This window comes from Podarcis tiliguerta, assembly GCF_965153285.1.
Source record: "Podarcis tiliguerta genome assembly, chromosome: 11".
Lineage (NCBI taxonomy): Eukaryota > Metazoa > Chordata > Lepidosauria > Squamata > Lacertidae > Podarcis > Podarcis tiliguerta.
In genome coordinates this window covers 40,305,703-40,330,060 of record NC_139544.1, presented here as the reverse complement: position 1 = coordinate 40,330,060, position 24,358 = coordinate 40,305,703, and the positions used below count along the sequence as shown (strand labels likewise).

General features: G+C 43.7%; 1 protein-coding gene across 4 annotated transcripts in view; it reads left to right on the top strand.

The window, feature by feature from the left end:
- The window catches only part of RAB3C (RAB3C, member RAS oncogene family), a 114,088-nt gene that overhangs the window by 1,793 nt on the left and 87,937 nt on the right, over window positions 1–24,358 (top strand). For 2 of the 4 annotated variants that reach the window (XM_083404353.1, XM_083404352.1), the window contains exon 2: window positions 8,019–8,246. In XM_083404353.1, the coding sequence (XP_083260479.1) occupies window positions 8,019–8,246 (228 nt within the window). Of the gene's footprint in view, window positions 1–3,610; window positions 3,858–8,018; window positions 8,247–24,358 lie in introns of those variants that run through there. The other 2 variants (XM_083404351.1, XM_083404354.1) reach the window with 2 other exon arrangements.

The following is a 24,358-nucleotide window of genomic DNA, read 5'->3' as shown; positions in this document are numbered from 1 at the left end:
AGCACACTAAATCTCCAGCATTAGGGGTGCAATCCTAAACACATTTACTAGGGTGTAATCCTTCCTCTCCTCACACACTGAGCATAGCAGGACTTACTCATGAGTAAAGATTCGCAGGTTTGTTCTTCATGCTAGCTAACAGTGCAGTCCTGTGCAGGTTTACTCAAAAGTTAGGTACCCAATTGAAGCCTTAATGTTAGATCTTCTGTTAAGTTGCTTTTGATGATGTGATATATATTTTGCCTGAGGGATCATGTAAACCTGTGATCCCTAAATTCTTTTGCATTGTGTAAGTTTTGAAAGCAATGAGTCTCTGATCATAGGCACATCAAGGTAAGAAAATAGCAGCAATAATCATAAGTCAATATGTAATGAGTCTTAGAAGGGGAAAATAGCAGTTATGGGAATATTGTCATTCTGGAACTAAGAATGATATGTAGCTCAGAAGAAACTGAGAGTATCACTCTTGAAGATGCTTTTATGTGGAAGCTCTCACTATCCAGACTGAAGAAACAAAATAAAGTCCAGGTGTTTGTAATGTACAAAGGTATGCATTTTTTATCAAGTCACAATAATTTACTCCCATTTGTTGGGTTATACTAAATGACCATTATTACAACTGTCATTTGAATGGCAACTCAACAATACTCACACTGATAAACATCCATCATTTTGGTATTAGAAATTTGGCCACCAAATCTTTACACTTTCATTCTGAGCTGTTGGGTTTTTACAATACATTGATTTAGCAAGTGTGTTTCCCCCTTCTATAATGCAGGTTTTAACATTTACTCTTTCCAATTGCAAAAAAAAGTGAAATCTTAAAGATATATATATATCAAAATCTCAGTGTTCCCTTATACAGCACCTCTGTAAATGGTTGGGCATGCTTGATTATGAAAGGTAAATAACCATCTCGTCCGAATCACTAGCCCATATTATGCTACATGCTGACATCCCATTATCTCTGCTATATCATTGTATTTTAAACATTTCATCCTGTGTCCTGACAAAACTAGAAACCTTGCTTATTTGTTGAAAGAGTAAAGATGTTTTTAATCAGAATTAAAGGTGAGTTTGCTGCAGGATTAGTTACGCAGGTTTTGTCTATTGAGAAAACTTACTTAGGAATAAGACTCGATGAACTCAGTTGGACTTATTTTGGGAACCAGGCATAGGATAGGGCAGCAGGACTGCAACCATACACTGTTACTTGAATGTAGGTCATATTGAATTCAACTGAACTTACTTCTGAGTAACAAAGTATAAGATTGGGCTGCGTAGGTTTGTACAAACAGAACTGTGGTTGTAAGGTAGTACAGATAAAAAAAATTGGGCTGAAATATTTAATTTTGCATTGCCTTATCATCTATTCTGTTTGGACATTATGTATGGATGTTATAATCTTAATCTGACATTTCAAGATGGAAAGATCTGCTTTGCCCCCCCCCCCTTCCCTAAGCAGCAAAAGAGCTAATTATATATATGTAAAGGTAGCAGCAAAGCTGTCAAAAACAAAGCTGTGAGGGGCGGCAGCATTGAGGTGGACTAATAATGTATTTTTTTCCATGTCTCTTCCATAATTATAATTACAGAGCATCAAGGATTCTCTGAGATATGAAAATGCAATCAAGCAGAGTACTTCAGATTAGCATTTAAAGTCCACAAATAAAAATGCTTCCTCCTCCCCCTCCCTCCTGCTGAATATGTCTAGAATAATTCTGAATAAACCTTTAAGCAATTCCAGGTTCCATTCTTTTGTTCTCTGGTGGTTTGGAAGTTTCTGATGGATTTTCTTTTCTGACTGAGTGTTGCAGACTTTGCAGAAGAGGCTGTAGGATTAGTTAAACTAGTTATCTCCTTAGACTCACTTTAATTTGTTAGTGAAAAGAAGCTTTGACTGTGGGATCCTATGTGTGTCTACTCAGATATAAGCACAATTTATTTCACTGGGGCTTATTTCCAGGTAAGTGAGTATAAGACTGCAACCTTAGTTGACTACTATCCCTGCCCCCCAAAAATGCTTTTTGTTACATAGATAATCAATTCTCTGTTCTATAGATGTATATGGCTTGTGGAATTAAATTGAAAATACCTGTTTATATCATTCATACCCCACCTTTCCTTCAAGAAGCTCAGGGTGGCATCTTTCCTCTCCTGCGTTTTATCCTCTCAAGAATCCTGTGGTGTAAGAGACTGAGTGTGAGTGACTGGCCCAAGGTCACCCAATAAGCTTTGTGGCTCAGTGGGGATTTGAACCTAGGCCTTCCAGTTCCTAGCCTCACACTCTAACCACTACACTACAGTGGATTTCACAACCAATGTACATGCTAGTGGATTTGAGGTACTTCCACACATCACATTCCCCATTCACGCAGTTAGTGTTAAACACCTGCCAAAGCAGTGCAGTCGGATGGGGAAAGCCAATGTCAGGAAGTGCCCAAATCCCAAAGACTGGCTGGGTTCTATTTCCCATCGTTTCGGATTCCTGCACTTCTGGCCTTATTAGCTGACTCAGACTGCACTGATCCTTTGCCTGCCCTCGTTTTCTCTGGAAGCAGCATTTCCTTTCTTTTCCTCAGCAGAAGGAATTTTACCCCACCTTTGATTGCACACACATCACTCAGGGTGGCTTGCGACAATTAAATTTGCAATAAAACAACCACGTCAAACAAAATTCTGTAAAGGGAGGCATAACAGATGAACGCAGTATTCTGCACAGCAAGGCAAACGCCTTTCAGAATAATAATAAAAAGCCTATTTGCTATTTGGCAGAAGGCAACAAACTCCTTCAGCTTCATGGGGCAAGTATGCCACAGTTTAGGTGTGGCCACTGAGAAAGCCCTTTCGCTTGTCTCGGCAATGTGTCACCATAGGTAGGACACGACATGGGCTGTTCAAAGCACCTGGGAATCTTAGAGATAGAAAACAATCTGTCTTAGGTCACAACCACACCATACATTTAATACACTGTTATACCACTTTAGCAGTCATGGTTTCCCCCAAAGAATCCCAGGAACCCAGGATGCTGAGAGTTGTTAGAAGATCCCTCTTCTCACTGAGTTGCAGTTCTCAGAGTGGTTGAACAGCCAATATTTATTTTCAGGGAACTCAGGGAATTGTAGTTCTGTAAGGGGAATCTCCTAACAATTCTCAGTACCTACAGTTCCCAGGATGCTTTGGGAGAACTGAGAGAAAGTGATATTGTGCTTTAAATGAAAAGTGAGGATATGATCTTATTTTCCCAGGACATTTCTTCACTGGTTGATGACAGGCCTATTTACATATACATGTGTTTACTGGGCTTGACAACTTTCAGATGAACATGTGAGTTTCCTTCATGGAAACCATTGTGTGTGGGACAGAGCAGCTCCTTCTGTAGTGTTTGATGTGTGACAGTCCATTTGCACATGCAGGCCATCGATGGTAAGTTGAGCTTAGGATTTCTACCCCACCCCCTTGTGTCCATCCCATGCCCAGAAAAGGGGCAGGGTGAGTCATCATTCAGAAATAGATTGCTCATTTACTGGGAGCTGAAATGTGGTGGCTGGCATCCAAGTGATGGTAGTTGGTAGAAAGAACCATCTGTGATGTCATAAAAGAATTCCCTCATCTTAACTGCTCTCACATAACCAAGTTTACCTAGAGGGTAGTTGGGGCTTCTTTGTTTGGAGATGAAACATCTGACATGGACCCTGCACACATTAAAATCCAGAGGAGGGGGAAAAACTGAATCCAACAGAGCCATCACTAATGGTGTGATACAGAGCATATACTCTTTCTTATTTGTGGCATCCAAAAGACTGAGTCAACATTTCCATCCAGCTATCCACCGTGATCCCAAGATGACTTTCCCGGTCAGTCACTACCAATTCAGACCTGATTAGTGCAAATGTGATTAGGATTCCTCACCCCCAAAGTGCATCCCTTTCAATTTGCTGACATTGAATCATGTTTTCCATTTTAATGCCCACTGACCAGGCTGGGAGAGTTCTTTTTGGAGCTTTTCACAATTCCCTTTTGTTTTAATCACCCTGAACAATTTGATATCATCAGCAAACTTGGCCCCCACACTGTTCACTCCTAGCTCCAGGCCATTTGAGAACAAGTTAAAAGGTGCTTGTCCCAATGCTAATCTTTGGCAAACCCCTTTAATACATCCCCCAATGTGTTTTATGATTTTCCTGATATTGTGAGCTGGAACTGGTCTGTGACTGTAATAATAAAAAATTCAATTCAATTCATCCCGGCATTGCTAGAACTATCCGTTTCTTCCTACTATGCTGCCTATGCTTTACCAAGTTACTGACCTTGTTTTCTTATCTCATGACTGCTAAGCTTATGTGTCTTTGGTGACGGACTTTTTCAAAAGCTTTCTGAAAATCAAAGTACACAATATTTACTTGATCAGCTTATCCACATACTTAATGACATTGTTAAAGGACTCTTAAAAGGTTATTAGCTATGACTTACCTTTGCAGCTATGATTCCTCTTCAGCAAAGTCTTGTTCTTCAGTATTAGGGATGGGAACAACTGAAACTTGGCACACCAGGCTGTTTTGAGAAGCTACACCCACCCACCCCACACTTTACACCAAACATGATGTCAGGTGTGGTGGGGCAGATAAGAGTGGGGCTTCAAAGGAAAAATTAGTGGCTTAAAGCAGGCTCTTGGTCATTCCTTTTGTGAATTGAGGACCCCCCACCTGCGTAGTGGTAAAATAAGACACAAGGACACATGTATTTTAGGTTAACAGGCTAAAGTAGGCCACAACTTTTATTGGTTACAGCATGTGAGTGGTATTGGCTTAGGCATTGGCTCAAACAACCTATATTTGACCCCAACTGTGCAGCTGGAGTCTTTGAAGGTTAACAAACAGTGGGAGGAGCTTGTTGATGCAAATACAACTGGAAGCTTCCCCTGATGTCACCAGGGGTCGTGCCATGGCCCTAGCCACCGGTAGGGCATCGGACAGGATCCACAACCACCGGATTCCTTTAACGGAATGCCCTACAAGGGGCGGGGTAGGTGGTGGCCTCATTCCTTTTATGGAGCAAGGAAAATCAATGTGTCCTGTGTTCAGCTTAATTCAGAATGCTCTGACTTTTTTGTCATAGAATCATGGAATTGCAAACTTGGAAGGGACCCCAAGTGTCAGCTAGTCCAACTGCCTGCAATGCAGGAATCCAAGCTAAAGAATCTCTGACAGATGGCCATCCAGCCTCTGTTTTAAAACCTCCAATGAAGGAGATTCCATCACCTTCCAAGGTAGTCAAACAGCTCTTACTGCCAGAAATTTTTATATGATGTTCCATCGGCATCTCTCTCCTTTTAACTTGAATCTATTGGTTACTCCATCTTCCATGTGACAGCTCTTTAAATATCTGAAGATGGCTATCATATCTTCTCTCAGTCTCCTCTTATCCAGGCTAAACATACCCAACTCCCTCATAAAGCTTGGTGTTCTGACTCTTGATCATCATGGTCACCCTCCTCTGCACACGCTCCAACTTGTCAATACACTTCTTAAACTGTGGTGCCCAGAACTGGACATCATTTGGTTCACATGTACTACATCTCACACACAACTGAGGTGCCTTCTTAGGATTGAGCTCAAGTCCATCTCCCCTTGGATTGGTTCCATGACCAACTGTTCTTGGGCACAGTCATTTTAGGGCATCTAGAAATGTCACCCTTTTGTAGTGGCCAGAATATTTACCCAGTCAATATGAGGGTAATTGAAGCTACTGTTTGCCACAAGATGCTCTCCTTTGGATGCCGCTCCCCCCCCCTACTCTACCTTAAGATCACCCTAGGCATTTTGTTCAGGAGAGCTGGGGATAGTATGTCCCCAGTACTAAATTACTTTTGGAGCCCAGAATGATTCTGTGGAGGAGTCTGCCTGTCTCATTCGGAATTACAGGCTTGTTTGGCTCTATGTTCTCATTCACGTGCTGAGTAATACTGCATCTAGTACATCCCTCCCAGTCCTTCTTATAGAATTTACACTCAGAGATAACCACATTCCACTCATTCTCTACATTCCACCCTCTAATTTTGTGCTGTCCTTTAAAACCACACCTTCCACCATCTCATCCACTCATTGGGGCTACTCAGTTCTGCCTCTCCATCTGACCATAATGTACGGAAGATTTTAGTAAGAAGAATAGCACAAGGAAATGAAATTGGCAGTTACTGCCAAGTGACGGGACTGGGAGGCCTTTATGATGCCTCTGAACACACCAGGCTCTTCGTAATTGAGGAAAAGTAAAAGGAAGCATAGCAAGCCTTCAGATGGGAGTGGTTATGTTTAATCAAAGAGATGAGTGGGAGTCTGCTTCCGTGTAGTGATAGCAGCAGGAATTCCTGAATCAGAGACTGTCATGAATAATTTTTTTATATATACACACACACTGCAACTCCATTCTTTGAAGTGCTCTTCAATTCATTTGTCTCGTAACACCAGCCAGTGATCCAAACTCCCCACCCTCTATATGAAATATTATCAGACAAGCTGTACTTTTAAAAGGAGGATAAGGCCCATTATGCATTCAAGCAGAATTGAAAGGCTGGAGAGAACACTTGAAAAAAATCCAACCCCAACATCTCCTCCGCAAGTGCCCTCCACACCACTTGGTACCTGTTCTAGCTTAGCCTGTTCAATTTGTATTTTAGTGTAATGCAAGAAAATACAGTGTGTGCTGTGATGAAATACATTCTCAGACTTGATTGTTTCCATTGAAATAGATGGAACAAGTTAAATCTTGATGTAACTTAAGCCCCGGGTAAGTGGGGTTAGGACGGCAGCCTAAGTGCAACCAACTTAGTCTGGGCTCGGCCCATAGAACCAAGTTTAATTTCCTGCTGACAACATTAGAACTAATGTTGTGTTGTTGTGACTGAAATAATTAGTTTTAAATTAGACTGAAAAGTCTCCCATGTCTGAATCCATCACTCCAGCCACTATACTGGCTCCAGAGGATGAGGCAAGAAGATGCCAAACAGCATGGGACCAGGTCAAGATTTTTCTGGCTGCCTGACCTTGTACACATCTACTTGAAAGTCAGCTTCAATGAGTTCAATGGGACTCCCCCCCCTCCAGTAATTGTGCGCAGGACTGTAGCCGCCATGCAGCCTGAGCCTTCGCAATGTTCGTTCTACATAGAGCTGCAGAGATACGATTTAGTAATAAAAAGGATACCAGCAAATTATTTGAAATAATTGCATTATTGTGTAGTGGCTGGAATGTAGTAGTCTAACTTTCTAATCATCAGGATGTTGGACTAGGACTTGGGAAATCTTGGATTCAAATCCTCTTTCACCCACAAAGTCCACTAGGTGAGCTTCAGCCTCACAACCCCCTCAGACTAACCTACTTCACAGTGGTCATGGAGGAAAACCGTTGTAAGCTGTCCCCGGGATCCTTGGAGGAAGGACAGGATACAAATGTTGTAAAACACTGTATTATTAAAAAGCAGTGCTGTTTGTAAGCAAGGCCAGTAGTTAACCCACAGACCTGAAACTGGATTAGTTTTGCAATACAAAGCTAATGAGAAAAAAACATTTTGCTTCCTACCTTCCACCCTACCTATTTTTTTAACCCCTGAAGTGCTTTTCCATTTCATCCTCCCCTGACTTGAATTACGAGGGGCTGTACTGCTTTCCACAGCTATTAATTTTGACTGCAGTGCTGCCACTTGAGGGAAGGTTCTTTAACATTTCTGCGAATGGGGAGCTTGTTTCATACTCTGCTAAGTGAGTCGTGATGGTGCTCTTTTGGAGACATTTTCAGCACTGGTCAGCACTTAAGTTTATAGCTGGATTACCAGGAGGGTTGGGGAATAGTTTAGGACCTCATTAAATTTGTCCTCTAATATTATGGTATGCAACACTGAGGAGCTCAATTAAATGCAAGCACTTTGGACTTACATGATGTGAACGTAAAAGATAAATCACAAAAAAATAACCCTCTCTCTTCCCCTTCTGAAAATTATTTTCTTTCTGAAAATTATTACAGATGGCCGCTACGCAAGATGCCAGGTTTGGCCAGAAGGACACATCAGACCAGAACTTTGATTACATGTTCAAACTGCTCATCATTGGAAACAGCAGCGTTGGGAAAACCTCTTTTTTGTTCCGTTATGCCGACGATTCTTTTACCTCGGCTTTTGTCAGCACCGTTGGGATCGATTTCAAAGTCAAGACGGTTTTCAAAAACGAAAAAAGAATTAAGCTGCAGATTTGGGTAAGAAAAATGGGGGGGGGGGGACACAAATATTTTTCTTCTTTAGAAGCTTGTGTAATGACCATCATAGACAGGTCTCCATATTTGCACTCTTAAAAATAATGGTTTGTGGTTTATTGTTAAATCTGAAGTGGGTACCTTGGCTTAATCGTAATGTGTTGCCATGCCCTTCTCCTGCTGCTCTTCTTCCTTCCTTCCTTTCTTCCTTCCTTCCTTTCTTCCTCTCTCTCTCTCTCTCTCTCTCTCTCTCTGTCTCCTTCTCTCACTTTCACTCTCTCTCCTCCCCTCAGCTGGCAACAGGTTCCTTGACCTGCACATTTCCCTCTCCAGCTGAGCTGCCTAGCTCTTCAAGCAGCAGCTGCCAAACATTTTGGTACAGCAGCCAGGGATTCAAATGGGTGACAAGAGGACAAAAAGACAGCATTAAGCCAAGCCAAGCCAAACTCGCTTTATCATCTCTGTGTGGGCCCCTGGCCACTGTGGGAAACGGGAGGCTGGACTAGGTAGAACTTTGATCTGATCCAGCAGGGTGCTTCTTACGTTCTAATGGCGCCCTAAAATTGACTGCCTCACCTCATCTAATGGGAGGAGTGGCCCTCGAAAGGCCCCAGACCCAGGAAAAGGGAGGGCTTATTCTCTGCACCCACCAAAGTGCTGTTATGCAGTTTTGTGCACCTGCAAGGTAAGGCACCAGTATTAAACCACTCTTGCAAGATGTTGTTTACTTCCCAAGGGAAACATGCAAGCCGCCAGAAAAGAGTCTTAACAATGGCCATTGGGAGCAAGTGAGAGGGAGGGAGGTAAGAGAATTTTCACACAGCAGATGAATCTTTGCACAACTAGTGAGGGTCAACTTTGCACTAGTGGTGAGTGAAGGTCAACTGATCCCCAGTGTCCTCCTATACATGCTAAACCTCACTGTCTTCAGGGACAAGACTTGGTGAATTCTTTCATGACTGTCTCCCCAAGAAGTCTTGCCATTGCAAAATGAATCTCCCTTCTGACTGCTGCATTTGATTTAGTGTTTTTGCATTCCGTACTTTGTGCTGCACTTAAGGCTCAAGTAAAATGATATGACTGCAGTACCCCCAGGGCTGCTAATGAAATAAGATATGAATCTTGTGAAAGTTGCTCTGTGAATTGATTTTAAATCAATTGAACGTGTTCCCCTCATTGCATAACTTGCAGTGACAGCTGCATTATTATAAGCGTGTAGGCCCCATGTCTGCAAGATCATAGTATCCTTCCACTGTATTTCTTTCATCCAACTGCTGCGGATGTTTGATGATGATGATGATGATGATTTTGTAATTGTGTTCTAAGTGTGGACTAGTAAGTGAAAGGGGACCGTATCCAATGTTTTGTCCTACCCAGAGTAGATCACTGAAATTAATGGACATGACTAACAAATTCATTCCTTTTGGTGGGTTTACTCTGAGTAGCACTGGATACAATTCAGGGTCTGTAATTTCCTTGGCATATCATGCAAGTGTGTTTATTCAAAGTACAGTATATGTTCCCATTCCCCACAATTTGTCCTAGTTGCTGCTGAAATTAAGATTTGCAGAATTGTTGGATATGATCATGTGATAGCCCACTATGAGGAGAGACATACCTTCTTTTCATTCATTCATCACAGCTTTATAGGAGAAGGACCATAATACAGTGAGAGAGCATATGCTTTGTATCCCAAAGGTCCTAGGTTCAATCCCTGGTATCTCCAGATAGGGCTATGAGAGACCCCTGCCTCAGAGAACCACTGCCAGAGTTTATTCTGAGATGGTTGCACCAGTGGCCTGACTTAGAGGAAGGCAGCTTTCCCTGTTCTTCTGTGTTCCTAGGTTTAAAGAATTGCAAGCATGCAGGGGGTATAGAGATGTTTTAGGATGTACAGTGGAACCTCTGTTTTCAAGGTCTTGGAAGCTGAATGATTCAGAACCCTAACGTTGAAAACCCAGAAGTGAATGCTTCCGTTTTTGAACGTGCCTCAGAAATAGAACAGCTTCTGAGGTGCGTTTATCCATTTTCTCGATTGAAATTGCTGACCGCCCATTCCACCTCAGTTGACAAACCGAGGTTCCACTGTATTTGTGGGAGGAGATGAAGTTGGAAAGAGACAGCTTTGGTGGCCATCTGTTCTACTATTCAGGCTCTTTGAGAGGCTATCAGGCACCCTCTGTTGGAAGGTGTCCTCTGTTGGGAGGACTATCTAGTTCGGTGTAAAGATAAAGAAAAATAGGAGGGGGAGAGCAAGGATTTTTAGCATTGCCCGTCAGCAGCACCTGAGCAGCAAGCTGTAGCTGGCACACAGCTCAGCTGGACATAATTTTCCCTGCTATGGTGAGATGTGTTGCTTTTCTGTGTAAATTACAGTCATTATTTCTAAATCTGCCGCTTTTATGCAAACCCATAGCCTCTGTTTTGACAATGCATTCATTTCCCCTTTTGTGGCGATGCGTAAGTGGCCAACTTAGCGGCAAGCATGGCCTGGACTGCCAGATGCTAGGAGCAAACCAAAGGAGAAGACTCTCTCTCTGATTTTCCGGTTGTGAACTTCTGGCTGGCATATCTGGTGGACTCAGGGCCGGCCCTACCATTGGACAGGCAACCACCTCTGGCAGCAGAAGCTGAAGGGACAGCAGCAGTTTACCTACCAAGCAGCTCCACTTAACCTCCCTTTCCTTTCCTGTCTGTTGGGAGACCTGTGAATTCCTGGGCTCCCTAAACTAGCCTGCTGCCATCGTTGGTATAGATTCAACTGCGATTCTTATTTGCATTTGGCTGTTGGATGGGAAAGATGCATCAGTTTGTCCTTTGCCTCAGGCAGCAAAATGTCTGGGGTTGGCCCTGGTCAGAAGTACTGCAGATCTGATCCAATACACCGATTGTTACACTCTTAAGACCTAGCCTAGGGACACATCCATGAGCTCTACCTGAGCAGAGGCTTCCCTGTTATCTTCTTTATCAGAAATGATGGCACATTCACAGTGAAATTTCATCTCTTAGCTCTCCTAGCTCTGAAGAGCAAGGCCTACCAGCTACTTAGTGAGGTGGCCACCTCAAGGATTCTGGATGCCATGAAAGGGCAGCAAACTGTTAGATTATTTAAAAAAAAAATGTTGTGTTTTTACTGCCAGCAAGGAGGAGAGGTTCTGGTGATGTTTTTCTGCTCCAGGTGCCAAATAACTGAGTTGGCCTAAGGTACTTCTTTACCTTGACGCACAGCGTGTGGGGGAAGATTTGGCACTTTTTGAAATAGACACCTTTCCCCTCACTCTTCATGGTGACAGGAAAACGCACCCAGCTTTAAAAGCACTGTATTCAAGCTGGGAATGAAGGGTTGGGAATGTAATGAGAGGCTGTTCCTTTGCAGCTGCGGCTTGAATTCAAACCAGGGCTGCAAAGGAAGAAAAGGTGGTAGTTCAGGCATGGAGCATCTGTTGTGCATACAGAAGGTTCCAGATTCAACCCTGTCCAGGTAGGGCTGGGAAAGTTCTCTGTCTCGAATTCTGGAGAGCTGCTGCTGGGGTCAGGATGCTATCAGCAGCTGGTTACCCAGGAAAGTATAAAGACAAGGAAAAGTTTCTTACCGTCTTTTTTTATTTCAATCTTTACAGAGAGAGGCTATAGAACCCAGCCTCTTGGATAATGGCGTTGCCCCGAGTGAATCTCCACTCCCTGTCTCTCCCACTTCCTCATTCGTCATTCTCATTGTCTCCTCTACGGGTGCTGCTACGTGCCCTCTGTCTTTGAGCTCTTTGCTCTCGTACTTTTAAGGCTCGCCGGGTACCAGGAGATGGAGGGTCTGGAATGCTTGTCAGCTGGGTGTTGCTCTGGCTGTCCCATGATTTTCCAGCTTTCCCCCTCATCTGCCTCTAAGCTGCTACCTCCCTCAACCTCCTGTTGTAAATCTGTACTGTCTTCCTCTTCCTCCTCCCTGGAAGGGTCAGGATAGGGAGGCGGTCTCCACCATTCCTCCTCTGCCCAGTCCCTGACAGCCAGTCAGTGCAGGCAGTACTGAGGTAGATGGATCAATGGTCTGTACTGGTGTGGGACAGCTCTCTGTGAAAGGATGAACTGGAAGTACACTTAGCATGCAGCCCTGTTTAGGGAAGTTTTTCATGTTTGATGTTCTATTGTGCTTTTAATTCTGTTGGGAGCTGCCCAGAGTGGCTGGGGAAACTCAGCCAGATGGGCGGGGTATAAATAAATAACCTAATAATAATTTATAGCTTTCAATTTGAATAACCTGATTACCTCTGACATCAGGAGCTTGGCAGGTGGTCCACTTGCAGAGAGTTTTAGGTCTAGTTATTTGGCTGCATCATGTCCGACTCCCCTGGTACAAATGCACTGTTAAGCAACTCCATCAGAAAACACCATACATTGGGGTTTACAGTGTTTTGTAATGTTTTGCAGACGTCCTTACTCACTTTCCATTGCAGTGGAAAACATGTTACAATTGCCTCTGCTCCTTGATTTGCATTGGCCCCTCTAATCCCTGGCATAAAACTCATCAACTTCTCAGGAGGGAGTTTAAAGAAATGATCAAAGGCTCTGGGGTGGACTCTCTTTGATCACTTGGGTGAGCCATTTTGGAATGAGTTAACCCAGGAATTGAGTTGACACACAGCTCTCCGTTTCTGGGTCTTAATTTGAAGATATGGAAGACTCTTTTGCAAGCAGTGCTATGCTTGCTGCTTTGAAATAACTCTGTGGAGACTCTCAGCTTTGATAATTGAGCATTCCTATTTAAGCCAGTAATGACATTTAAATATCAGCATGGCTCTTTGCATGCCTTATAATAGAGAGAAATGGAAAATAAAGCACCAATACAAAATTATTTCTTTAAAAAACAGGAGGAGCAGATAAAGGCCAGTTGCCACTGGAGTCCTTTCTCAACATCCTTTGGCGGAGGATTCCTCAGCTTTTGATTTGGTTAAGAAAGCCCAAACTTTTTTGAGGAGGGAAGAAAGAATTCCTTTAGACAGTGCAGGCAGAGAATGATGAGAGGTGATAGGTGCCTTGCATGGTGTAGTAGGATGAATGTCAAACTTGACAATCTTTGCACTCTGGAAAGCATAGACATTATTTCTTTATAGCATGTGTAACAACATGTGGCAAGCCAGCCATATTCTTTCCCAGGCTATGCCATTCCCCGCCACAGAGCCTAGGACTTGCCAATCAGAAAGTCGGCGGTTCGAATCTCCGCGATGGGGTAAGCTCCCGTTGCTCGGTCCCTGCTCCTGCCAACCTAGCAGTTTGAGAGCACGCCAAAGTGCAAGTAGATAAATAGGTACTGCTCTGGCGGGAAGATAAATGTCGTTTCTGTGCTCTGCTCTGGTTTGCCAGAAGCGGCTTAGTCATGCTGGCCACATGACCCAGAAGCTGTACGCCGGCTCCCTCGGCCAATAAAGTGAGATGAGCGCCGCAACCCCAGAGTCGACCACGACTGGACCTAATGGTCAGGGGTCCCTTTACCTTTTTATCCATGTAGCATCCTGCTTTGTTAATTGTTCTACAATGTTCCCCTAATGTTATGGCATTATTGCTGTCTGGAGGGGTACTATAGTGTAACGAGTGCACCCTCTAAATGTTACCTAAACAGCTTGGAACAAATGCTCAATAAATAGCAATCACCATCTTAAACCGCTCTGCAAATAAAATGCTCAATAAACAGGTCATCTGGAAGCAACCAGAGCTGCTCTTCCACTTCCAGCTTTAAGCAGAACAGCACTGTTTGAGTGCTGTTAAATAATCTGCATCTGGAAGCCCCCGGAGTTGATACCTGGCTTGGTTATTTTCTTCTTCTTGTCTCAGATTCATTCCTCTCCCTCCACATTTGTATCATGGCTTCAATGACAAGCCATTAGCTTAAACTGCCTTGAGTTTTTTGGCAAAAAGGTGGCATCGAAGGGTAGTAAGTAAATACATAATGTAAGAAGGGGAAGGGGCATTTTATTTCCCACTTGGGGTCTCGCCTGCAAACAAGTGATGCTTGCCCCCAACCCCCCCCCCCCCCGAGCTGGCAAGTGGCCAAGTTGAAAGCTAAGGTCCAAACCCGGGGTGGTTTGTTTTCTCTCTCTCTCTCTCTCTCTCTCTCAGGGATAGTGGAAGAAATTCGATTCAGTTTGCATTTGAAGGCAAAACTGCCCAAATAGTGCTTCTGAAAGCATGTGAACCGAAGCACTAATATCAATCAAGACTTGCACACCTCCAAATTGTGCAATGCAGTTCTCCAGCCAGGCAGTCTGTACAAACGTTATGCACTAAAGCCGTGCACTAAATTGCATATATTAATGAAAACAACATTTTAAGAATGCATTATATAAGAGGAAATTGCTTCATGTAGAACTGCATAAAATGTGTGGATTGGAGAAATTCATTTTTTTGTGTGATTACTTTTATATTTTTTTAAAATGATGCGGGAAAAGTGGGAAACTGAACCCATGATTGGAAAAATGAGAAGCTGTGGGAAACTGCAATGGACAGAACTGCCCATCCATATCCCTTAGGTATTGCTTTGGTAACCGGCAGCCTTGTGGGACGGCTTTGATGACTGGGGAGAAGGGAGTGGTCTGGATGAGGGTGTTTAACTCTTTCATCACATGTCTTTTCTCCAATGTAGCCCCCCCATGCAACTAGTAGCATTGGCAGGGTGTGTGGGTGAAAAGATAGGTACTGTGTTTCTGACTCCCTTCCTCCCCCACACAAATACTGCAGAATTAGTAGCTTGGGAGTGGAAGGAGAGGGTTAACCCCCACCATTTCCTGGTCTTCAAAGCAACCCAGAAGGCCTTCTAATTAGCAAAACAAAAACAGCAGGAGATCCCAATGGCAGATTTCCTGCACCATCACAACTGGTTTGGTTGTGAGTTAATTATATTTCAACATTATATTGAGTGAAATTTAATTATATTTTGGGTTGGTTTTTTAATTATTTTTTTTTAAAGATAACCGCTATAGCAGGTGTGTCCTTTAAACTCTTTGGGTTATTCATTAAGGTGTTCCTTATCCCCTCACCTGGTCATGAAGCATTGGATCTACTTAAATCTTACCTGCTAGATAGGTACCCTGAATCAATTACTAGGGGAATGAAAGTGGAAAAAAGAACTGACAGTAACTTCCTGTTTTTCCTCTCTATCTTTTTCTCCACAAGGAAAGCACGAACGCAAAATGAAATTTCATAACTGCAGCTTAAGAGAAAAGGGTCTGGTAGTTAATTTCCCCTGTGGCGAATTCTCTTTCCTGGTCTTCTCTGGTTTCCTTTCTGTCCAATTTGTGTTAATTTTCAAAGTACCTTGTGCAATACCTGCTGTTGTTTTTCTCTTGTTAATTATCCGAGGCATCGACCAATTGCCATTTTTTCCCCACAAGTCTTCACAGAGGGCCCAATTGACTCAACACAAATTCAGTATCTACAGGATATTCATGGAACAAATTTTCTTGGGACTTTTATCACATTCTTATCAGTCCTGGAGAGAGTCACCACAAAAGCAGCAGCAGCAGAATTGGTGCATCTAATGCATGGCTGGTGCTGGACTTCAGGGGGCTCTTGGTACAGTAGCACTGATGCCCACCCAACACCCATCCCCTGCATGCAACCACACAGCATGGGTAAAAGGAGCCCCCTCTCACCGCCATCATTACCTGCCATCCAGGTGAGGTAGTGCCACTTCTGTGTAGGAGCCAGACTTGGCAGGGCTTGGATTAAGACCTTTAGAGGCCCCAAGCACTTAAACGATTTTGGTGCCCCCATATATATCTACTTCAATATATAGGGAAAGGTAAAGGGACCCCTGACCATTAGATCCAGTCATGGCCGACTCTGGGGTTGCAGCTCTCATCTTGCTATATTGGTCGAGGGAGCCGGCGTACAGCTTCCGGGTCATGTGGCCAGCATGACTAAGCCGCTTCTGGCAAACCAGAGCACCGTATGGAAATGCCATTTACCTTCCCACCAGAGTGGTACCTATTTATCTACTTGCACTTTGACGTGCTTTCGAACTGCTAAATTGGCAGGAGCAAGGACCGAGCAACGGGAGCTCACCCCGTCGCGGGGATTCGAACCACCGACCTTCCGATTGGCAAGTCCTAGGCTCTGTGGTTTATTCCACAGCACCACCCGCGTCCCGTACTTCAATATATAAACAATAATGAACCGTAAGTTAAAATTACATTTTTTGAAATGAAACGAAAACTACAGTAAGATGGAAAAGAGCACTTATTTTTGTAAACTTCCACTCTATTTGTATTTGAAAAAAGTTCCCCTGCTTTCTTCTAATTGCAGAGTCTTTGATCAGATCCTTGAAACTAATCTTTCATGACACATCTGCCTCTATACTTAGTAGAGATAAGGCCATCCAGCCTGCTTTGTTGCATAGTTTTTCTCTTGGGATTTTTAATATACTTCACCTGAGAAAATGAATGCTCAGTTTGAGCAGTTTGCGACCATTAATGTTAAAAATCCAGCAATGGGAAATTTCTGTGGTGCCCCCCTTGCCTTGATACCTTAAGCATATGCTTATTTTGCTTAATGGTTAATCTAGCCCTGAGCCTTGGCTCTCAGCATCTCAGTTTACCCCAATACAACAGATCTGTGGAATCTATAGATTTCTATAGAGCAATATAAGAGCTTTAGGGCCCATTCAAAGCATCAATGGCCAGCAGTGGAACATATGCCCGTGCTGCCCAGGGTGGGCATGCTCTCAAGGGGGGCATGGCCCGGAGGGTGCCTTCCCAGGCGTGGGAAAGCCGCTCGGGTGCCCAGAGTGATGCGTGCTCCTTGCCGTCGGGGGTGGAGCAAGCTGCCCAAGGCGGACATTCGGTGCGCCGCTTGCCCACAACTTCCAAGCCTCCCCCAAGGTGTCAAAACAAAAGAGGAAGGGGGGAATGTCACCTGCAAAGCTGCTCAGCTCTCCCCTTACCCCCCACAGCTTGGGATAGGCTTGGGAGTCGTGGGCAGATGGCACGCTGAATGTCACCCCCCTCAGTGAGGGCACCCGGGGTGATCCGCCTCCACCGCCCCCCTTCCTATGCCCCTGTCAGCGGCACCCACCCATTGCCAAGATGCCACTGGGGTGTTCAGCAGGGGGATGGGTGAAGAGTGGCAGTACGGCTGGGTCAAGCTAGTGAGGAGCCGTTCTAAGTCCCAGAGGCCCCTGACCAGTGCCTGGCCTGGCCTGGCTGACCGCTGGTTCTGGGCCGGATTTCACATTGTAGCAATTTCATGTTGTAGAAAATGTGCAGTAGGAGAAGAGCAAGTCAGCCTTGCTGGTTAGCTCAGTTGGTTAGAGTGTGGTGCTGACAATGCGATCGTCATGGGTTTGATCCCTGCATTGAGGCATATTCCTGCAGTGCATTGGACTAGATGATTCATGGTGTCCCTTCCACCTCTATACTTTTTTCCAGCTTTACAATTTACATTTGTATTCAATTCGTAACCATAACCTTGCACATATAGGATTCCCTGAATCCACCCCTCCATGGCTTCCATTATTAATCTGTTTTCAACTGCATCTTATAATATTCTCCATTCTTTCTTAAAATTCCCTTTTTTTAACCATAGTTCCTGTTACATTACAAGTGTTTCTACATTCCTGCCAAAGTTTTCAGTTGTTTACAGTGTTCTCCAAGGTAAATTTTCCCCCATTAAAGTTTCTGTCTTCTTGGTTTCTAATCTTCCTGGTCATTTTCGCCATTTCGGCATAGTCCATCATCTTTGTCAACCCCTCTTCTCTGGTTGGGACTTTATCTTCTTTCCATCTCTGGGCCAAAAGTATCCGCATTGCTGTCACCAACGATGCAAGTTGCATTGCTACACTCGCTTATGTGGGAGTAAGTTCTTCTTGTCAGCTGGGAAGAAGCAGTGGGGATGACTGCCCGGCTCCTGTACACAACCATAAATCTTCCCTGTGTTAGAAGCATTCCCCCGTCACCAGATTGCTCTCCAATTACCTTCTCCACCAGCTGTGGTTTTGAGCTGCCTAATGAACAGTGATATGTAGAACCAGCTAGGAACTGTTTCCACTCACCTCTGAAGGCTCCTGAGGGTAGGCCTCTGAGGGCGTTTCGTGCCACAGACTAATTATACTGGAAACAACAGTTCTGGAGGTGGGGTCCGTATCAGGTAATTATCATCATCTTCATGAAACTACACTTCCCATGCTTCTTTGAAAGAAGCTATCACCTCTGAACTGATGTAAAACAGATGTGTTTATGGTGTGTGTGTATACACCCACAACATGCAGAAAGTTAGTAAGCAACTAGGAAAAAAATTATTGTAGTAGGATCAAGACATGTGGAAGCCTGGAGTTAATTTTCCATGCTCCATCCTCAAAGGTCTTTCAGTCTCTTGATTGCCTCCTCTGTTGTAGGTCTACAGACCTGATACATTTAACATTTCTTCTGATGGCATTGCAGCCAAGAGCTAACTATCTGTATTGCAGGGCAAACCTATCTCCAATGCTTTGCAAAAGGTGAATTCCTTGTGTTGGCACAAAGTTACTCTTTGCACATTGACGAGACTGTGTTTGCATTGGAGAGAGACCATAGTGTCATAGTAACAAACATGCTTTACATGCAGATGATCCCAGGTTCAAGCCATGGCATTTTAAAAAATGACCAGGTGATGGGATGCATATTAGGCAGAGTCACTGAAGAGCTGCTGCCAGTCAGAATAGGCAATATTGCTCTAGAGAGATTATTTGTCTGGCCTCTTATAAGACAACTAACTCTCTGTGTTCCTGTGGCATGGCAGGTTCTAAAGCAAGGAGAAACCGACAAACCCATGAATGGAGGAGAGGTTTGCTCTTTTTGTAAATTTTAACGTAAACTGGCCTAATTCACAACTCCTGAATGAACCAAAAAGCAGCTTTCCTTCGAAATTCAGACCTCTCCAAATTTTGGGGTATAGTTCTCCAAGCAAAATAAATAGGTATATTAGGTAGGGTTGCCATATTTCAACAGAAAAGTTGTTGAGAGGGTGTTTTTTTTAGTTCTGCCCAAAGTTGTTGAACTTTTTCTTGGCAAAATTGCAAAAATATATCTGCCATTTTCCAGCTATTTTTATGGCAAATTGGCAAAAACGCCACTGCCAACATGGGCTGCCATACATGCTGACTGCAGTATTACAGATATGTCCAGGATATCTCGGACATATGGCAACCCTAATATTAGGAAAATGTGTCTATGCAAATGTGCATATTGGTGGAAATAGTGTACCGAAACGCTTTCTAGAAGCGGAAATTGCCTTCATAGATCTGTAAGTTAGGAGTGCACGGAAACAGGACTTTTTCACGAAGACACACAAACAGGTGTTCATGAACTGATGCAGAAATGGGGTGAACTCAGCTTAATGTTGGAAAAACAAGAACCCGGAAAACCTAGAAAGTGACACATTTATCCATCCTTCCACCTAGTGTACGTAGTAATTACACAGTTGAAATCATGTTCAGCAATGTGATTAAGCCAGAGATGACTGACATTCATATTCGAATAGTACAGTGGTACCTCGGGTTACAGACGCTTCAGGTTACAGACGCTTCAGGTTACAGACGCTTCAGGTTACAGACTCCACTAACCCAGAAATAGTACCTCGGGTTAAGAACGTAGTACCTCGGGTTAAGAACGTGGCGCGGCAGCAGCGGGAGGCCCCTTTAGCTAAAGTGGTGCTTCAGGTTAAGAACAGTTTCAGGTTAAGAACAGACTTCCAGAACGAATTAAGTTCTTAACCTGAGGTACCGCTGTATTGTTTATTGTCTACCATAACAAAGGGTTTTATGTCTCTTGGGTGACTTAAAAAAACTTTACCACGTGCTGCCTTTAGGCTGGAAGTATTAAGCAACCTAAAAATAGATTGTCAACTTTTTTAGTTGTCTGTTCAGAGGAGCTGAGAATTGTTGTCTCTGGCTCGCATGCTGTATGCTTAACTCTGCCTGCTCCAATGTGTTGCATCCCATAATGCCTTTGGGTCTTTCAGAAGATGCATATGAACCTGACAGAGTCCCATGGAGAATCCAGTGATGCAGGTCATGAGCCGGCAGGTTAATATTGGAAGTGCTGCCTGTCACTGACTTGCACACTCTTAGTGCATGCTGACTCATTAAGATCTGCCACATTCATTAGGAAATTTCTAATGAACCTCAGAGAGCCTGGCCTTTGGACGCTGCAATTGTCTGGAGCCGCAATGACTCATTATGAGATTCAGAAGTTGGTTTCCATGGCAGGGTGGGGGTGGGGAGAGGGAGGGACAAATACACATCAGTCAACAAAATGTTCAGAACCGGACCTTGCCCACTACAAACTGTGGGTGGCATTCACACTGGCCGTTTCCTAGGACGGGAAAAGGGAAACAAATGATACCATGTCAAGTCTGTTCATACACAGTTTGGAAAGAGATAATAACACTGCCGTGTTAATATTGACCGGAGTTTTGCCAGTTGTTTCTGATGGAGTACGATTAGGTCAGGGGAAAAACAATGCTGTCCAGAGTTGTAAAGACTGTGGAGAGAATAACTGGGTGCACTCTTCCCACCTTGGATCAAATCTATGCTTCCAGGTGCCATAAGAAAGCTGCAGAGATAGCGCAGGATAGTGCGCACCCCGGAAACAATCTCTTTCACCTTCTGCCTTCTGGAAGAAGGTACAGGGTTATAAAGACAAAGACTAGCTGCCTGAGAAACAGTTTCTATCCAAATGCGATTTTGTTTTTAACGCAGTGTAAGGTAGTCTTTATGTGAGTATATTGTACAGTGGTGCCCCGCAAGACGAATGCCTCGCAAGACGGAAAACCCGCAAGACGAAAGGGTTTTCCGTCTGCAGAGGCGCTTCACAGGACGAATTTCCCTATGGGCTTGCTTCGCAAGACGAAAAATGACGAAAAAAATTGAATTTTTTTTTTTGCTCCAAAACCCCTTATTTTGAATCGCTAAGCTGCTAAAAGCATTTTAGCAGCAAAACTGCTAATCCCCCACCCCTTAAAAAGCCGTTTTTAGCCCTTAAATCGCCAATAGCGCTAATAGCGCTACTCCGTCAATGGGCTTGCTTCGCAAGACGAAAAGACCCGTGGAACGGATTCTTTTCGTCTTGCAAGGCACCACTGTATTCAATTATCGGGTATCAGAGTTTTTAGGGGCTAACCAGGCTGGGATAGCTGGGATAGCAGGCTTGTGGGTTTTTGAATGTCTGATGTAGATTTTTTCAATTTCGTTGTTCTGTATCGGACAATGACAATAAAGATTATTGTATCGCATCGTAATGATTACATGGTCTAGAGTGCAAATGGGCAAGGCTTGGTTGAGGCTAGAAATGCTGCATGTGCACAGGACAGTCTTTGGCTGGCTCTAGGTTCAGAACAATCATGGCTCTGAAGCGGAACGAGTCCAGTCTGCCTCCAACAGAAATGCTGGAGGAAAGGGCCTGACTTTGCCTTGTAAGCAATTTTTTTGCCCGCCATGGGTCTCAAACCCATGACCCATGACTCTGAGATTAAGAGACTCATGCTCTACCGACAGATCTATCCCAGCCTTTGTATAATAATCCCTTTATTCACCGCTTTATACAAAGATAAGTTTTAAATTGCAAAAAAACCAACAACACACACACACATGATATTGCAGCCAACCATACAATAAAATGAAGAGCAATAAAACCAATCTAAAACACCTGGGCAAACGGAATCGTAGACTTGTAGAGTCGGAAGTGCAGAATGCCGTGGCGAGGCTCCTTACAGGGTCCTTGCCGCGGGATCACATTCATCCAGTGCTTTACCAACTGCACTGGCTCCCACTGAAGTACAGGGTCACATTTAAAGTGCTGGTTTTGACCTTTAAAGCCCTATGTGGCCTAGGACTCACGTACCTACAGGACCACCTCTCCTGGTATGCCCCGCAGAGGACCGTAAGGTCCACAAATGACAACACCTTGGAGGTCCCAAGTCACAAGGTGGTTAGATTGGTCTCAGCTAGGGCCAGGACCTTTTCAGTACTAGCCCCGACTTGGTGGAATGCTCTGTCACAAGAGACTAGGGCCCTGTGGGATTTGACATCTTTCCACAGGGCCTGCAAGGCAGAGCTGTTCCACCTGGCCTTTGGTTTGGACTCAGTCTGACCCTTATGTCTTCCTTCCCCTTACGGTTTTGATCTATGGGCTACTTTTTAAATGAGGCTGCATTTTAAATTGCATTTTAATCTGTATTTTAAATTGGGTTTTTTTTCTCCCACCCCCAATATGTTTCTATTGTAATTTTACTGGTGTCAGCCACCCTGAGCCCGGATCTGGCCGGGGAGGGCGGGGTATAAATATAATAATAATAATAATAGTAATAATAATAATAATAATAAATAATAGTTGTTATTATTAATGTAGTCCAACCCCCCGCAATGCAGTGCAATAAAAAGGGTTGAGGCTGAAAAGAATACAGTGATTAAAACTTGCTGCTCTACTTATTATGGTTGATATCCAGTGTTAGTTATACTCAGAGCAGACCCCCTGAAATAAAGAGATTTGTTACTTAAGGCCACAGATTTCAGTGGGTGTATGTATGATGAGTATGGCTTAGTTGGAGATCACCCCACCTGCAGCTCCCCGGATGTCTGCCTTTCCAACAAAGATGGGATGGTGATACCTGTGGCCCTGCAGGTATTGATGGGTTACAAATCCCCGACTGGGTCTTATGGGAACGGAAGTCCCCATCCCTGTAAGCAAAGAGTATGAGAGGAGTCTGACATTTCTTTCTTTTTAATTTTACTGTTGTGGGGGGAAAGTATTTTCCCGCCAGGTCAGTATCTGTCGGCAAAGGCCTTCACCTGGTTCAAGGCAATGTTCAACGTTCCCTTCTGTTACATGAGTCTAGATGGCAATTCATCCATGCTGTGTTCCGGCAGTCATAAATCTTTTCTATAGCAAGTACATCCATCTTGGCTTAGCAATGTGTAAAGGTTTCAAATTAACCACTTGCTACTTTAGATATAAATATTGTGGAAGAAAAATAAAACCAACAGTTAAGTCACTGTCATCAGTCTGGAGAGCTAATTAAGATCTATTGCAGATGCCAAAGAATTACAGGAGCTCAAAAGGATGCTTTATGGAGACTTTGTAAAAAGGCAAGTGAGAAAGCTTCACGATCTTGACAGGGTTTTTTGGAAACAGGAACTAGCCTTCTCACCTCATTAAAAAAAAGTTCCAAGTCAGGTTTTTTCCATTTTTCCAATATTGTAGTGTTATAAGCTTCTTATGCCCCCACTCCTTAGGATTTTTCATATTACTGAATTGAATTTATTTATTACGGTCGGAGATCAGCTTATGAAACTACAATCCCAATCATATTAGAAAAGAGAACTAGGTGTAGGAAAAATGATTCCGTTCCCAGAATTAGTGTCAACCACCTGTATGTTTCCAGCTCTACAACAGCCTTTCTGAGAAGTAGGGCTGGGTGATATATCAAAACTGGTTTGAAGTTCAATTGTGATGTTGGTTTCATAATTTTTGACCTGGCAATATATTGTGAATCATGATCTGTGTGTGTGTGCACGTGCGCTATGCAAAAATCACAATGTGGGGAAAACCATGCAGCCAACCAATGCCTCTACATAGCTCCATCCTTATTTCAGACATTGTGATATATCAGTATATTACGATGTTTAGCCGGCGATAAATCACAATGTTGAAAACCTGATATTGCCCAGCCCTACTGAGAACTGGACAGAGCATTCTAAAAGTGGCTGCCCCATAAGACTGTTTGAGGCTGCAATCCTTTACACATTTACCTGAAAGTAACTCTCGTTGAACTCAATTGGGCTTGCTTTTGAGTAGACATGTATAGGCTTGCATTGTCAATGGCAATGCAATACATTCCATGTATGTTATTTGCGGTCTGTTTTATCAAGGAGAGAAAGCTTCATGAAACTGGAGGGCAGATTTTGGTGCAACACTATCTCTGCTGCACCTGAGGGCATCAGCCTGACTTAGGAGGTGCAGGGCAGCCTACATGACACCCACAATTCTGTTTTTAACCTCACTACTCTGCCAGGCACCTGCCCATGCCACTCAAAAAGTCCTGCAATGCAGCATTGACACTGCCAGCATACATCACACGACCAACACATCCACAGG